This window comes from Polyodon spathula, chromosome 7, assembly GCF_017654505.1.
Source record: "Polyodon spathula isolate WHYD16114869_AA chromosome 7, ASM1765450v1, whole genome shotgun sequence".
Classification (NCBI taxonomy): Eukaryota; Metazoa; Chordata; class Actinopteri; order Acipenseriformes; family Polyodontidae; genus Polyodon; species Polyodon spathula.
In genome coordinates, this window is record NC_054540.1 from 18,911,129 (window position 1) to 18,928,435 (window position 17,307).

Consider the following 17,307-nt stretch of genomic DNA (forward strand, 5'->3'; position numbering starts at 1 on the left):
AGGTTTACTGCTGCATACCATAGTGAAAACACACTACATGTATGTTATAGTCATGGTAAAAGCATGGTAAACTATACAGTGGTATACAGGGAAGTTACCAAGGTTTGTAAGACAAGTTCAAAGGTGAAAGTACATTTAGTAATACAGTATGTTTCCAGAATGGTTCTTGAACTTTTAAAAAGCTAAATGTAGTTGTTTAATATCATACTCTATTTTATTATAAAGCTGAATTAAATGTATATCTCTTACATATTATAGAGGCAGAGATATGCAGGACATTATTGTTAAAGCAGATTCTTTTAAACATACAGCTAAAAATTTAAACTGGGCTAGTCTTAAATAGTTTCTTTCCATATTGGAAATGTGCAGCTTGTGACAATGCTATTAAAACTAAAACCTTTACAAGTTATGTAACTAAAAAAGAAAACAAGATTCCACAAGTCATTACATGTAGTTTATTTAATTTCTTGCCCTTGCAACTTAAAATATGTGGGTAAAACCAAAAGACAACTACGGGTGCACATTAACGAACATAAAAGTGCCATCTGTAGGAAAGACATTTTGCAGAGGTAAATCATTCTACCTCAGACTAAATTTTGTAGTACACAAAGATTATTTCAACGTGAAGCAAAATGGATCTTCTACCTCAAGATAGTAGCCAGAAGGTATTAATGAAGAACTTGGATTATCATGTTATTTATAATTATTTATTATTATTATTATTATTATTATTATGGCTTCAGTAGATTTATATGAATTGTAATGGTCTAATTAATAGATTTTGAAATCCAATAATCAATATGATGAATTAACTGATTTCTGCTATTGTTATCCCTGATGTTTTTCTGTAACTTGTCCTATAATTAAATTTCTATCATAGTATTTAGTAACATATTCCCTCCAATACCTATGAATGTATGAATTGGTCCTTGTATATGTTTTGTCTTCTATTGAACACCTGACTTATATTTGTCTTGAATTAAATTAAGATCTTAAATATCAGGTGTATTTAAGATCTCAATTCATTCATTCACTAGCACTGAGGAAGGTCATGCAACCAAAACATTTGCACTAATACTTTTTTCTACAACTGTATATATACACAGAATAAAATAATATTGTGATTGTTCCATGTTACACAAATTCCTATTTTACACCTGCAGAAATTGTGCAATTACATAATTAAATGGTGGAAAATTAACCCATTTGTCCTTCACCCTGCCCTGTTTTTTACTGACTATAAGTGAAAACAGGATAATGGTGGATTCAGCTGAGCATGTGACTAACCAGTTTTTGAACCTTGGTTTTGGGTTATCGTGTTTCACATTCAGATCCAGATAGATAGTTTGTACAATACCTGGACTGACTGACACTAAAAAACTGTCAGGACTAGGTTTGCTATTATGTAAAATAGATAATTGTTCTGCCTATTATGCAAAATTAGCAGTACATGCTACCTATTTTACACATTAGGCAAAACACTTGCCTATTTCACAAATAAGGAACAGCAGTTTTGACTTACTACTTGGTCTGCTAATTTCTTGGAAACAGAAATCTTGTTTATGAATCTTGCTTAGGGACTATTGTACAGTAAATATCAGCATAAATGTAACACAGCACTGTTAAAGCATTAAATTAAAACTATTCATTTTCAAATATTGCATTAAATGTTGATGACAACTACTGTAAATACAGGACATACAGCCTTAGTCATTTAAAAAAAGATTAATATTGATTACCATATGCAAGTCCTTCACATAATGTATACAGTATGACAAGACATGTACTGTATTTACAGGACTAGGAGAAGCACACCTTACACAATATGAGTATGTATTACAAACATTTAATAACATTATAGTTGGTGTATCAATCTTATTATTTTACTATCAATCGTATTAGTAAATAGAAAAGACAGTTAGGTTGAACACAAACTGTTTGACAGTTTCTTTGAAGGTGATTTGATCCTCTCAGAAATGTTTACTTTATAAACTATATTCCAACTAATTCACAGTGTATTTTAAACATAATTATCTTTATGGTGTAGCAAAACATAACAAAAAGTGAATTTGTGTTCTTTACAATTAAGTGGCGTACCAACATACTTAAAAAAATTTAAGGTAAAACAAAAAAGAAAATCCACTGAAAATAATAAATTAAAAAGAAATATCTAATGTGGTTCCTAATATCTGAAGAGCACAAATGTACTGTAAAACAAACTTCATGTATTGTCCAAAAAATAAAATTTAAATTTGAAGTTTCCTCACAAAGTCGGCACTATCTCTGTTTTCAATATCACTTTACGCTTGTAAACCTTGAAAACTTTTATGCACACACTCAAGCACTGCGTAGACCATAGCAATGTATATAAAAAGCAAAAGCAGAAATCACCCTTTAGTTATTTGGTTTGTGTTTTGTCCAATTTTGTGTCAAATGTAAAGCAAACAAATAAGTAACAAGTTATACATTCATATAAAGTCAAATCTTCAGGCTTTAGTGGTCCTTCTTGTCATTATTTACTTCAGCAAGATTCTGTAAAAAAAATAAATAAATAAAATAATAAAACTTTTAAAAAATAGATTTTTTTTGCTTTTCAGCTGATAAATATCATGCCATGCAAGTTCATTCAACATGACCAGTCTTGCTTTATCAGAATCACAAATGCTCAATTTAAAAACATTCATTTAACTAAGGTTGTAAATCTACGTTTTAATTAATATAAGTGAAAAGTGTTTAAATATTCGGTCATTTACGAATTAAATGATTTACAACATCCATATTTAATACAAGTACTCTTGTGACTCTTATTAAAATGTCACTGACTATTTTAACCCATATTTTTACTTTTAAGTTAATATTGACATATGACATGCAAAGCTTTATTCAGTGCATCTTGCAAGTTACCCTTCACAGTATCGTAAAGCCGATATATTGTACACATCGAAGAGGGGCGGGAAGGCAGTTTGTAGTCAGGCTCAAAAAGAGACAGATGACTAAATCCTACAAGTGAGGCAATACGCTACGCTCACGATACGATACTTATCATGATACACAAGCCGCGATATGATACGTATCGCGATACGTTACCCCCACCTGTTTAAATGAGGGGGTTTATGTATAATTAAAATGTAAAACAATTTTATTTTTTACCATTTAAACATTTCAACTCTTCCAGCCTTATATTTAACCAAAAACTATAACTATCTTTCTGCAGTTAAACGGAAGAAAAAAAGCAAGATAGATGCTTGCCTGTACAACAAAAAATGCACAAAAAACAAAAACAAAGAGATAAAGAAAACAAAACAGGTATATATTTTACCTGAATCTTTTCATGTTCCTGTAGGAGTCGATCGTATTCTCTAGCCAAGCCATCCGATTGCTTTTTTACTGCCTCTACTTCATTCTTTGACTTTGTCAGAGCTGTCAACGTGGAAAAAAAGTTTGGACTTGTATGATTTTGATAGAATACTTAAAATAAATATATTTGCCTGTCTTCCACAATGCGAAATGAAAACTATCCATCTATTATTAATAAATAATAATAATAATAATAATAATAATAATAATAATAATAATAATAATAATAATAATAAATTGATATAGCACCCTTCACACCAAAGTGTCTCAGGGTGCTATTATTCAGTACTAGCATCACTATATCGTATTTTCGGTTTGCACACAAAACGTATTGGATATTATGGAAAGCACATTGCAGACATAAGAATCCCTTCCCTGGAATTGTCCTGGAATAATAGTTGTTCACCTTGAAGTTGTTCAACTTCAACATCCAAAACAATTGAGTGTCTATCCATTGAATTGACTTCCTACTGCTACAGAAAGAATATAAATAACGTGCACTGTAAATACTATTAAAAAACAAGTAAAATAAGTAAATGAAATTAATAGTTACATTGTTTTAATTTGGGGGGATTCAGAATAACAAATCTGCAAATTTAAGTTTCAATGGATGCAAAAAAGTAGTCTGAAATGTAAACACTTAAATTACTAAGCTTTCTTTGTAGTGCTCCAAGTTTTAATGGTTTTGTAAATGTTGGTGTTTTAAAACAATAAACTAACAATGTGGGCGATTTATGAAAATCCTAATTTACCATTTGCCCGAGTTGCAATCCCAACCTGAACAATCACATTTTTATGGATGGTTCTCTACAGGGCTGTCATTCAATACAAAATGTAGTTTTTTTGGGAGGGACTGTCTGTGGTCTAGCTATTTCAGTAATTCCTGTATTGTTTGACTATTTTGGAAACAGACTTTTGATAACCCACTGCAGCAGACAGAAAGGAGGACTTTGACAAGAAACTAGACAATGAGAATTTTGTGAAAAAAAACGAATTTACAATGTCTTGACCTTTAGAAAAACAAGGGCCCGATCTTCGATCTTCGCGCAATCCCCTTGCTAAATTTGTGCCTCGCAAAAAATTTGTGCTTTGGCACAAAATGAGAGATATTCCAGAATGGCACAAAGCAGTTGCGAGACATTGGAATATAGCAATTTTCTGAGCAATTCGTAAATCTGTTTGTGTAAAAACCGTCTGCGCATTCACTACCAATATAACAACTGCACACAACAGCCAAGCGAGGATGCAGAATGATGGACAGTAACCATTAGTAATGTGACAAGCTGCTATCATTGGTGTTGCCACAGCATGTACCAATATGACTGCATACGAGACCACACAATATATTATGCACACATACATATGGACCATTCAAATACAGAACTGGCTCCATAGCTAGGCGCCAATTTTTCAAATTAATGTACTGATAACACCACTGTTTTATTGAATTCGGACAGTATTGTATCACAAGGAAATACTATATAGGTTTCTTTAAAGGCCAGCTGATCTGACATAGCTGTATGTTTTTGAAGTAAAATTTAAAAAAAAGACTTTGGATACTGTCTTTTTTCTGAATGATTTTTTTAAATATAAATCGTGCCGTGACAAAGTCTAACTGTGGTAGCACAGTCTCTGATTTGTAAATGTAACAAGGTCATTCACCTGCAAAGTAAACATCAAGCATTTTTATATACACAATACACAGACATGGTTAGGTTATTTATTCTACTCACCCATTTGAACATCATGATTAAGCCCAGTTTGTAAGGTTTTGAGTGTCGCCGGAATGGATTTTTTTCGTTATGCCATTTTTTTGTAAGAATCATAATTAATTCTAAATACGTTCCTAAAATGTTAATTGTAGCCTACTATGATTTCTCAATAAATGAACAGCCTCTGTAAAATTAGCAACACCGACATTCAGCAAACTGGACAGCTGCATAAAAATGGACAAAAATTACAGTTAACAGAACTGTTTATCCTACCTCAGCTAACTTACTGGACTGCTGCAGAGAAAATACAGGTCTTTGATTGGTTGAACGTATCACCGGTCTGATTTTAGGAAAACGTTAACTGCAGCTGCCCACCCCTCACCCGTAATGCACAGCAACCTATGGAATAGCCAACTAAAGCAATGGGCCACAAGACTGGTGTATGACGTATTAATACAATTAATTTACAGATGTGTGGTCACACAGCAAAGATAACAGGCAGGACCCCCCTCCCCTCTTCATCTCAATACTTTGATGGTACACGTTGGATGCCGATATGCCTGTGGAGCAGTGAAGAACGCATATAACTGTATATGTAGACACACTACCGCTGTCCATCGTAACTGATAAAACACATAACTGATCCGCCCATCCGGTGTGTGCGAACGTGGGGGGGGGGGGGTTCTGTACTATTGTACGTTTGTACTATTGTACCCAACTCCAGAATTGACTGTTATTCAGACACTATTTGAGCCAGAGGTGCGCAGTTATTGGAACTAGCGGTGCACAGTTATTGGAACTAGTGCATCGCAATTATCGCGCAGATATTGGTATATTCAGATGAATTAGGGCTTTCGCCCAATTCAAATTTGATTGCTCTATGTGCATATTGAATGTCCACCTAAAATACATTTGCAGCGCATGTTTCTATTTACCGATGCATTACCATATGCTAATAGGACCGTATTAAAGGAACAGAAGGAAGGCAGTGTGCTGGACAGAGGTGAGTGCATGTGTCCACACTCGTCTGTTGGGCATGGGAATACGTTATAAACGTCACTATGATATGCACATGTTATATGTGTTATAGAAACAACAACAAAAAAAAAAGAGTCTGATTGCTTGTATGTTTTTGCCGCAAATTGACTATGGTGATGCAGTATATAGGTCTGCATCACCATCAACTTTAGGTAAACTGGACTCGCTATATCATGCAGCATTGAGGTACAATACAAATACAAGATTTAATACTCATCACTGTATATTATACGATTTGGTAGGCTGGACTTCGTTGGCTTTATGCAGGTTGAAGCACTGGTATATTCTGGTATATAAGGCTAGTCAATGTAAATTATATGAATATACTTATTTAAATGAACACCTTATAGCTTCCCATAGTAACCATAGCCTCAGATCTCATTCTTTTTTGCATTTTAAAATCCCAAATGTGCGTACTGAGTCTGGTAAACGATCCTTTGCTTATTACGCCTCATGGTCCTGGAATGAGTTCCAGTCCAAACTAAAGCTGCAGACCCAGATATCTTTATTGCAATTTAAGAGTAAACTTCATGATTTCGTGACTGAGAGTTGTAATTGTTTTAAATAGTTGACTACTTTTGTGTATTTTGATTATTGTTTTAAATGTGATTTGCCTCTGTCTTACTTGTATTTTATTGTGTATTGTTCTTCTTGTCTTATTGGCTTGCTGCTACCTGCTTGGCTAGGTCTCACTCGTAAAAGAGGTTTTAATCTCAATGTGATACATACATACATACATAAATACATACATACATACATACCTATCTCCAGGTATTGACTGTTGATCTACTAAAAAACTTAATAAGAAGATATTGCATAGTCGGCAACCAGTTTGGGGTTATACAAGAACTAATATATTTGTGGACAGTTTTTGCAAAGGCTTTGTTGGGCACACAAGCCTTATATATTATAGATTATAAAACGACGACTTGTGCGTCTAGAAAAAAAAACTGGTTTTCTGAATAAGGTGTCTAGAAGGGCTAGTATTCCGATAGTATCCTAATACTAAGTGGGTATCCAGAATACGGACGGATTCATTCGGAATACCCTGTTTACATGGCATGGAAGTCGAGACGATACCTGGACACGATTTACTCATTGCTGAGCTCCTCATATGTGTGCCGAGGCCGGTGCACCCTTTCAGCATATCTTCGCCTATGTCGGGGTTGGATGCTGGGTGTGCTACCCACGTTTCCCATTGTTGCCTGTTTGTAGTCAGTGCTGGAATGGTAGTGTGCGCGGAGTTAACGCAGTCCTTTTACAATCCTTATTCTGCGCGTCACAAACCTGGTTTTATGCTAGGCGCATACCTTCGAATATAACAGGATCACGCATATTGTCGGCCACTCCCCCCATATTATGCAATGCATACATTTTATTTCTGCACAGCGCAGAATGATTGTGACGCACAAAAGGATGTTTTGAATATGGCAACTTGGCACAATTTTGTCACAACAGCCATTTGCGACATGCATACCCCTCTGTGCGGTGCGCAAACCTTTCGAATATCGGGCCCAAATGTTGTTATCAACTACAACACAACAAGCATGACTGCAGAAAGATGCACTACAGAGAAGGAGCTGCTTTGCTTAGGTGCCTTTTTAGACTTTACCTTGGAGCCCCCAGGAGAACACCAGTATATATAACATTCCCGGACATTTAGGAAACAGGTAAATGTTACTCTACTTAAGGTGAAAGCACTATAGACGTTTTCCAGTGTTTGGTGTAAGCACCATAAAATACCAAAGTTGTCACAAACAAACAATCCAAAAGAATGTTTCACATATTTCTGATACATATGAAAGGCTCCTAAAATATGACAGGGAAAGCATCAAGAACAACAAAGTATACCTTCAGATGTTTTCTTCAGTTCATCTTTCAGCAAACATTTAAACCGAAATGTGTTGAATCACTGTATTCTTACCGATTTTAATCGTTCATTGTCTTCCATGTATTTGCTAGCAGCCTCATTTGTATTTTCTGCCTGAGTCTGTAAGGCGTCACTTACTCCCTGTGCAGTGGTAAGTTGTGTAATGACGGTCACTACACGTCTTAGGATGCTGGAATAGAAAATATCAAATTAAGCAACAAAAAAAGGCAGAAATCAAATTGCTAACTCATCACTCAAAGATCCTTCTATGTACCTACATGTTGTGTTGTACTCTGATACTGTTAAGAATAGTCATGCTGCCAAAACTCATTGGTTTTAACAATAAAGAGCATATGTATACTACAGTTCACCTGAGAGTCATTGTCTATCATAGTAAATTGGTTGAAAATCACAAGTGGCCCTGCTCCGAGTGCTGGGTTTCAGCAGGACTTCGCTGCAAGGAATCTGAGCAATGTAAATGCGTGCATACCTATTTCTTTGCTTAGGACGCAACATGGAGAATATTAAGTTGAACATATAATTCTGCATGTCACTTAAACATCTTTAAAACAAAGCATATTTGTTACACATATTAAGGGGGTAATCATCTGGCAAAATAGTGACTACCAAGGAGCAACAAAGAGCCAGGTGGCTATTAGGTTTTGAACAGAATAGCAGTTCACAGCAATTCATACAGTAAATATATGCTACATTTAAAACAGGCTACTAAAGGGAATGGTAGAAAATGGGATATGTGAATTAGATGTTGTAAAATTGAATACATCTGCTGTTGGATGTTGAGGTATTTCAAATCTAGTCAATCACATCTATACTCACAACCACAGGAAAAGGGAGAATCCTGAAATGTAAAGGTTCCTCTGAGATCTGAATAGCTTCATGTAGAGGTGATCAAACATATTTGCGTGAAGCTTGGCATCTTTGTTGGCGTCTGTACCCGAGTACTTTCTCACTTCTCGAACAGCATCTGGAAAGAGAAGTACTGATGTCATCATCATCTTTGATAGAAGCCTCAGAAAAGACAGATGCAAATGTCTCTTTGCTGTTATGGCCTTACGTACATCTGCTCAAGTTAATACAGGCAGAGATAAGACAACGTTAGATTTCAGGGTTCTTGGTAAAGCTGCCAGAATCTGAATATTGGGTTGGTGTAAAAAGATGCTGAGGAAAAAGTCGAAAACTTTAAATTAATTTTCAGAGAATTAAATAAATTGTCATCCCATCTTATTTACCAATACAACAAAATACATTTCCAGGTACAGTCTGTAAAAACACACTGTTTGTATATTAATCAAACCAGGATAAAGTTATGTTTACAGAAAACATGGCCTCAGTATTTGTATTGGAAACAATGAGACTGACTTTTAGAAATACCTTTGATATTATGTATCTTTCTTATACTGTAACTTCTACAATTCAACTCTAATTTTAATTCATGTTAAACTGGGTACAGAGTGAAATAAATAATGTTTAATTAAAATTGAAAGCTTCTGATGTTCAGACACCCTCTTTATCTCAACTACAGTATGTTACTGAGTAACACATATTTCAACTTTGTTTCAAGTGACTAACATTTTTTATACATAAACAAATGTTCCTGGAATACTATTTGGTTCTGGATTATTTGTCAATGATAATCCAAATACAGAACAGCTGAATGCTCAGTTTCTATGAATAACCGTGTTTCCAACATGACTTACCAAGAAAGAGTACAATCAGAACAACAATCATTGTGAGGAAGCCTCTGTTCCAATAAGGGACAACTCGAGCCCATATTCTAAATTTGAAAATCTTCTGCCATCTGCAAAAACATAAACTCAGGTACTGAAAGTCAATCAAAAGAAAGAAAGAAATAATAATAATAATAATAACAATAATAATAATAATAATAATAATAATAATAAAACATACAATGGGGTAATTGTAATGATCTAGCAGTAATGGCTCTTAATACCAATGTTCTAAAATAGAACAGCTTTGCTGATTACTTTTCCACCATAACTGAGTGGAAAGTATTTCAGATCATCTACTGCTTAGAACCCAATTACTTTATTACAATTAATTCACCAGGCAGAAAAACTGGTTGAATATACACGTTGCAGTTTGCTATGTTATGAATTCTAATTGTCAATAACTTTCTTATAAAAGGCAAAGTTGCAACAGACACACTAACCTCAGTTTTTTTTTTATTATTATTTATTTTAATTTTTTTAGAAACTTGAACGAATGATGCAGGAAACAATCTAAATATTAAAGCAATCAGATTGTGTTTGAAAATAAATTAAAATTACCGTCACAGACAAAAGTTTTGGCACCCTATGCTTAATATACCACAATTCTAGGTAACTGATTAAGGACAAGCATTTAGTAAACTTTAACCACTTTTTAAGAGAACAAAAAACAAAATACTGTGGTACATATTCCGTGAATATGATATTAATACCTGAAAGTGTATTAGAAATGTAACTGGACTAATTCATTAAATCTTTTCTTTGAGAAAGGGGGCCCTTTCTAGCAGGCATATTGAATTGTGTGACCCAAGAACTAAGAGACCAAGGCTAGGGGGTATCTGGACTGGATTAGGTTCTCGGAGGACAGTTGACTTATGTACAGATACATCACAACTGCAACAACAAGCTGTTTGACTTCAAGCAAGACATAAAGTATTTGGGAAAGGACTTTAAAAAAACCATGGGCAGGATTTTCAAAAAACAGTGTTGTTGTACTGAACTTGTGGTATAGTAACAAGACTTTTAGCGATTTAAAACATTAATTAAGTCAATCCATTAATACTTTGGAAACTGAGTGGATGAGGTTGTTAATGAACACATTTCTCAGTTCCGACAGATTGGAGACACAATGCTTGGCTACAGCATTTTTCAGATCAGTCCAAAGCATTTCTATTGCACTGAGATCAGGTGATCAAAGAGGCCATTCCATATCTGTTATTTTAGTTTTATTCAAGAACTCCAGGGCTGACTTCGCCATATGCTTTGGGTCATTGTTGTATTAGAAGTTGCCAATCGGACTAGTAGATGGTATCATTGTACTTTGTAGCATGTTTTGGTACATGGCTGCATTCACTCAATCGTTAATCACATGTCTCCATGTCCTGAACTGCTAAAACTGTACATAGAGGGTTCTTAGCTGCTTGGGCAATTCTCCTACCTGCTGTGCCAGTAAATTCTTTGGATGTCCACTTATTTCAAGCGTTTCAGTTTCATTTGTTTTGTGGTAATTCTTGATTACTGCTGTGATTGTGCATTTTGGTATTCCATATTTCTTTGATAGTGCTCTTTGTAGTGTGCTATGTGTGCTTTACTTAAATATTAATCCAACTCCTTTGTCTTGACCATCATTTGCTTTGTTGCCAAAACATTTTTCTTCAATAGATATTGGAAATAATGTCCACTTTTCTGTCTAATGACTATTATGCAGCTTAATAACTGTGTACTGGTTGTCAATCAATTAATATATTTTTAGATTAGTTCTATTACACTTTTAGACTTTTAATGTAAAGGTGCCAATACTTTTGTCATGAACAAATATTTGAAATTACTTAAGTTTTATATATATATATATATATATATATATATATATTTACAAAAATGTGTTTACTTATCTTGCACAGCACAATTTTGTTCCTGGGTAGTAAGTGTTATTTCCTAATTGCTTATGCCTCAAAAGTATAGAAAATGGCTATTATTCCCCACAAACTTTGCTCTGTAAATACAGTATAATCGTAAATCTCGAAAAACTACTCACTTCTAAATCTTTTGTACTCATTTTTGTATTACTTTAGTATAAATACATGTTAATTTGGATTCATATGTTGTTTTTTTCTGACTTTATATGAACGAAAGGACATACACATTTGCCCGTGTTCCCACTGGAAATAGTGATATTTTGAAATATCACTGTCCTGGTCACAAAAGCAAAGTTTGTGGGGAATAATAGCCATTTTCTATACTTTTGAGGCATAAGCAATTAGGATATAACACTTACTACCCAGGAACAAAAAAAAAAAAAAAATTGTTACACAGTGTATCTTATATTAAATATAGGGTGCTAATATTATCTACACAGGAAGTAACAGTAAGTCTTCTGAAACACTAGAGGGAGATTTCATTCCAGTGAAAGACGATGTAAATTGTACTTACCTCTGTGCAGATATGAATGGCAAACATAGAATCAGAAGAAGACCTATTTCAATGTATAGGAAGGTTGCTACTACTGTCCACTGCAGAGTCATCTTCGATGTTCAGGTCTTAAATAAAATTAAAACATGCATATATATATATATATATATATATATATATATATATATATATATATATATATATATATATATATAAATTTATATATATATGAAAATTAAAAATCCCCAACTAGAGTTAACACCGTTGGAATCTTAGATTAACCAACCACAAGATGTGGTAAAATGTATGTCAATTAGACTATCGTTTCAGCTAATACAGTCAGCTGATGTTTTTCCTCATGTAGTACTGCACTGCATGATTCAGTATTTGAAGCCTGTAAGATCTTAGTGTGACACATAAGGTAATACTTTCTTTACCATTGGTAGAACATCAGAAATTACCACCCACTTAAATAGCTCTGCTGTGTTGGTCACTTAAGAAAGTGCTGGGGACAACAATGCGCAGTTTGAATTATACGGTATTTAATACAAAGGGGTCCTTGCTGTGAATTATATTACATCAAAGCAGGCTGTGAATTTCAAGACCTGAGGCTTCTAGTATTACTGTCAAATTATAGAAAGAAAAAAAAAAAAAAAAAATCCTGTTACTTGTTTTTCTTTACGCGAAATACAGCGGGATAATTTTCCATTTATACAAACGTACATAAGAACATAAGAAAGTTCACAAACGAGAGGAGGCCATTCGGACCATCTTGCTCGTTTGTTGTTAGTAGCTTATTGATCCCAGAATCTTACAAATACTAGCGAAAACATTTTTTTTCCCACCCGCTAGACCAGCAAGTGTTTATTTACATGACAAAACCACTACGCACACGGTAAAGTGTTAAAATAATCTTCTTTAAAGTGTATATTTGAGCTAAGTAAAATAATAATAATAATAAAAAAAGAACCACATTCCACGTTTGAAAGTAGGCGTGTCTGTAACTTTAGCAAAGCATAACGGAAGAAAAATAAACATGGCCAATGCGCAGGTGATAACAGAAACTTAAAATTGAGTAATAACATAACAATCTGAAAATAAAAAAAAGATACCTATTTGTTACAGACACTTACCGTGATTCCACAAAATATGTAGTTTGCAATTTCAAATATGTCATTTATTATGATACGCTAGTTACATGTAAATCATTTATTGTAGGCCTATAGGGTTTTAAGACATAGCTACTAAACGCTATAATACATACGTTTGATCCACCGCCTTCGGCACAAGAGTGAGCTCCAGTGTCGTCATATTTTACGTAGAACGTGGTAAACGTGCATCATAGAGCACAAGATCTGCACAGTCGAGTTGTTGATCAATCTTAAGTATTTGTGCTTATTTCTTAAAAAAAAAAAAACACGTAATTTATTTGGTTTGTTAGGGACTTGTAACAAAATGATTCGGGGAACACCGTTGCTCTGTAAACGCATACATTCCGGCTTTATAAGTGTAAATACCGCAGACCACTTTATTTTGTATTTTCTACAGCTGTGTTACGTGGGTTTCATTGCAGTTGAGTGGAAAATAATGTGGGCCCTTTACCATACCTAACAGATCCCTAGGAATCTCTTCTATGAACATACAGAGGATGACCATCCCAGTTGTTAAAAGTGGCAATTGTTCTTTTCTGTGTAATTGTAATGTCTCTATTTATCCTGTTGTACAGTAACTACAATGTATTGTGTGTATTTTCCAGATGACTCTGGTTCTTTCTTTTTCTTACCTATCAATTTATGTATTTATTTATGTGTGTATTTCTTTAGCTTGTCTATGTATAGAACTGGCCAGCCTCTCCTTACTATGTCTTAACTAGTGTTGTCCATCTGTTGCTGATGCTGACAGATAATTCATAGCGTTTGATGTAAAATAAAGAGTGCTTTCTATTTTTATAAGAAATGGGTGTTGTCTAACTCTATTACACTGAACAACTATCAACTAACACTGATAAATGTCTGTATTAGGGGTGCTACATTAAACACAAAGTATGCAAAATACTAGAAATGAAGGGTACAAATAGAAATGCATATGGAGAACATTAAGTTAAACGTGGTCACAAATTAGAAAGGGAAGGTGCCATGGCTGTGAAGCAGTCAGGGGTTGTTGTTTAAACATGCTTTAAAAAAAAAAAAAAAAAAAAAAAAAGAAAGAAAAAAAAAAGAAAAAAACACTGTAGAGTTTGAAAGCAATTTATAAATCATGTGTCCCGTTCTGAGCTTTGGAAATCTGGTCACCCTACATTAAGACTAATCTACTGTATCTTACCCAAAGCTAATCTACACAAGACCACATTTATTAGTCAGAAACCCCCTATTATTATTACTAACTTTGGAAACAGGTTTGAATTTATGACAACCTAAACCAGTTCCAACAACCTGCAGCAATAATCTTGGCTCCAACTTTATTAATTGTGTCACCCTATTTTTTTTTTTTTTTAATTAATAATCTGTTTTGTACTTTTATAAACAAATATAATTCCTCACATAAAAAGGGCAGGCTTCACACAAAAACAATATATTACAAAACATTTTATTTTATCAAACAACTTAATGGAAGTATGGAAAATTCCACAAACTACACATTAAAAATGTTCATTAAAAAACAACAACAACAACAACAAAAAAAAACCTTATAAACCATAATGGTCATGCAAATAACCTACAACAGCCGACCTACTTGAAAACACATTAAAAGCTTTATTTTCGTGCTGGGAGGTAACCCTCTCCATAATGTACATTAAATGGTGATGAAAACATGTAAAAGGCGTCCCGTGCTCCAAAGCAATGTCAACCCAGTCCCAGATACACGCCAAATGGGGTTTCTTCAGAGCCTGCAAACATTGTTGGGTTTTGCTAGTGTAGCGATTTCGGTTCCCGCAGGCAGGCGCATCACACAGGGCGAGGCAATCCACACACAGGCAGGCGCATCACACAACATCTCTCTCTCTCTTTCTTTTCTTTTCTTTTCTTTTTTTTTTCTCTCTCTCTCTCTCTCTCTCTCTCTCTCTCTCTCTCTCTCTCTCTCTCTCTCTCTCTCTCTCTTCTATATATATATATATATATATATATCTTGTTCCTGGATGCGTCCGATAACAGCGCTGGGTTTGTGCGTCATGCAGCGACAACACAAGCACAACACAGCTGCCAGCATGGAAGAAAGTGGATAAACAGTTTCTACAAATGAACCTTTAAAAGACGGTAATGCAAATTTTGCTACCGTACATTGTATTTAATCACTGTGCTTGTCGTCAGGTTTGCTTTATTTATTTGAATTGTATGCTTAAAAGTATGTACTGTAATTGCATCTAAAACTACGTTAACAAACAGGAGCAGTGAAGGTTGTTTAACAATCAGCTGCTTGTTTGATTCTCAGATTTGGTATTACAGGATATGCAAGTCTCTTGATAATATTTAAAGCGTGCACATAGATCAGCAATATGCATACGTGTAATTAGACATGTGAACATGTTCGGTTAAATCACAGTTGATTGAACTGTACAGATACATACGAATCAAAACCTAAAATATACTGTGGGAATTGGTGCACATTGTACATGAAATGTGTGAAAGCCTGGATTTAATTATTTCCCGCTTGCTAACCATAAGATAGGTAGTTTAGCAGTCACATTAGTCATCAGGGGTTAAAAACATCAGGGGTTAAGTGAGCTTAGCATCCAGTAACCTAGAATTATAAAAAGGTGATGTTTGTAACCACTTTTCGTCTGGACTTTGCCAGACATGAAGACCTGCTGGCACAAGCCACTGGGATTGAGTCTTTGGAAGGTAACTACAATAACTTTCAATAATTGTTTGACAGCAGGGGGTGCTGTTGCAACAGAAATACCTGGCAGGGGTTCTTTTTCCAATGCACACTTCAAGTTGTTCAGTTGCACAGTTGTTCAAGCTACAGTATCTTAATGATCTTGATTGGACCTGCTTTGTAAAAATTGCAAAAATGACCCCTACAACTAGTCACCAGAAGGAAAAAAAAAATGCCTAAGAGTTCTCTGGTGTTACAGGCTTTAAAGTTGTAGCCAAAAACATATTTTTGTTTTTGTTTCAACAGGATAAGGACCAAAATCATGGATCCCTATAATAAGAACGTTTCCTGTACTTCTCAGTTAGCCAGGCTACAGGTATGTCACATGAGCATTTCTTGCTTATTTTCCTTGCTTTAAAGGTGAAAATGCTGCGGTTTACTTTTAATAATTATCAGCGACATGGGTCTTTGTCTTTAAAAATATGTTGTCTTGGGGCTACGGATTATGGTGAGCTGCAATTTTATTTAAAAGATGTTTCAAGGATGTGAAAGTAAAACATGACAGAATGGTTAACCAAATGACATGAGTGATACATGGATAAGATAATAATTTACATTTGTAAACCCCAGCAGTTGTACCTTGTTGGAAAGGATAATTAGAAACTGACTCAAGGTTGATTTTTGAAAATTAAATTGTGGGTATTTTATATACGCATACTGACAGGGTATAGGCTGATTAAATGAAGCCATTAGTAAGGTAGGCATTATGTTAGTCAGTGACAGGAAGCTAGAACTGAAGCGCAACCCCTTGTATTGCAATAAAAATCATTCTGAATAAATGCTAACATCATAAAAAGGTGATTGGACAGTAAAAAAAAAAAAAAAAAAGATAATACAATTTGAAACTACTTGCTCTTTAGGGAGGTCACATGAACAAAACCAATGGTACTGGTAATATCTGATGTGTGTTCATGCTTGAAAAGTCAGAGGTAATGCAGCTGTCACCTGTATTGATTTCACATGGAATGGCCCAGACTGTCAGGCTGGGGTTTGGGATGAACTGTAATGTTTTTATTTTATGGCTAGGTGGCGTGTGATTTGCTGAGGGGGATAATCCGCATCTTGTATTTCGGCAAGAGACTCCAGGGCCAGCTGCAGGGAGGCAGCAGAGAGATCACCAAAGCAGCCCAGAGTCTCAATGAACTGGGTGAGTAACTTTATTTACTGTTTTCATTGGACTTTATGGAATATTTGAGGTACATCAAGAAGGATCTTTACTGTATCTTTCACTGAAGTTAATTTAACTGGTTGTATCAGATAGCTCTGCAGAGAAGATATTTCTGATCTTCGTAATATT

At 34.6% G+C, this 17,307-nt stretch overlaps 1 protein-coding gene and 1 pseudogene across 1 annotated transcript; one reads left to right on the top strand and one right to left on the bottom strand.

The window, feature by feature from the left end:
- Positions 1-441: 441 nt before the first annotated feature.
- LOC121319025 (B-cell receptor-associated protein 29-like) lies at positions 442-13,418 on the bottom strand. The gene is made up of 8 exons (XM_041256253.1): positions 13,268-13,418; positions 12,156-12,262; positions 9,696-9,796; positions 8,815-8,962; positions 8,032-8,167; positions 5,357-5,363; positions 3,320-3,420; positions 442-2,532 (listed from the first exon to the last, which is right to left on the bottom strand). The coding sequence occupies exons 2-8, from the start codon at positions 12,245-12,247 to the stop codon at positions 2,494-2,496; spliced, it is 624 nt and encodes a 207-aa protein (XP_041112187.1). The 5' UTR covers positions 12,248-12,262; positions 13,268-13,418; the 3' UTR covers positions 442-2,493.
- A 776-nt stretch (positions 13,419-14,194) lies between these two features.
- The window catches only part of LOC121319026, a 105,436-nt pseudogene continuing 102,323 nt past the window's right edge, over positions 14,195-17,307 (top strand).

Bases quoted from the DNA above. Each gene is read 5' to 3' on its own strand.
- LOC121319025 (XM_041256253.1), bottom strand. From the start codon at position 12,247: ATGACTCTGCAGTGGACAGTAGTAGCAACCTTCCTATACATTGAAATA. The intron at 8,963-9,695 runs GTAAGTCATGTT...TTCTCTTTCCAG, and splicing joins TCTGATTGTACTCTTTCTTG to ATGCTGTTCGAGAAGTGAGA. The intron at 8,168-8,814 runs GTGAGTATAGAT...TTTCTATTCCAG, and splicing joins TTCTCCCTTTTCCTGTGGTT to CATCCTAAGACGTGTAGTGA.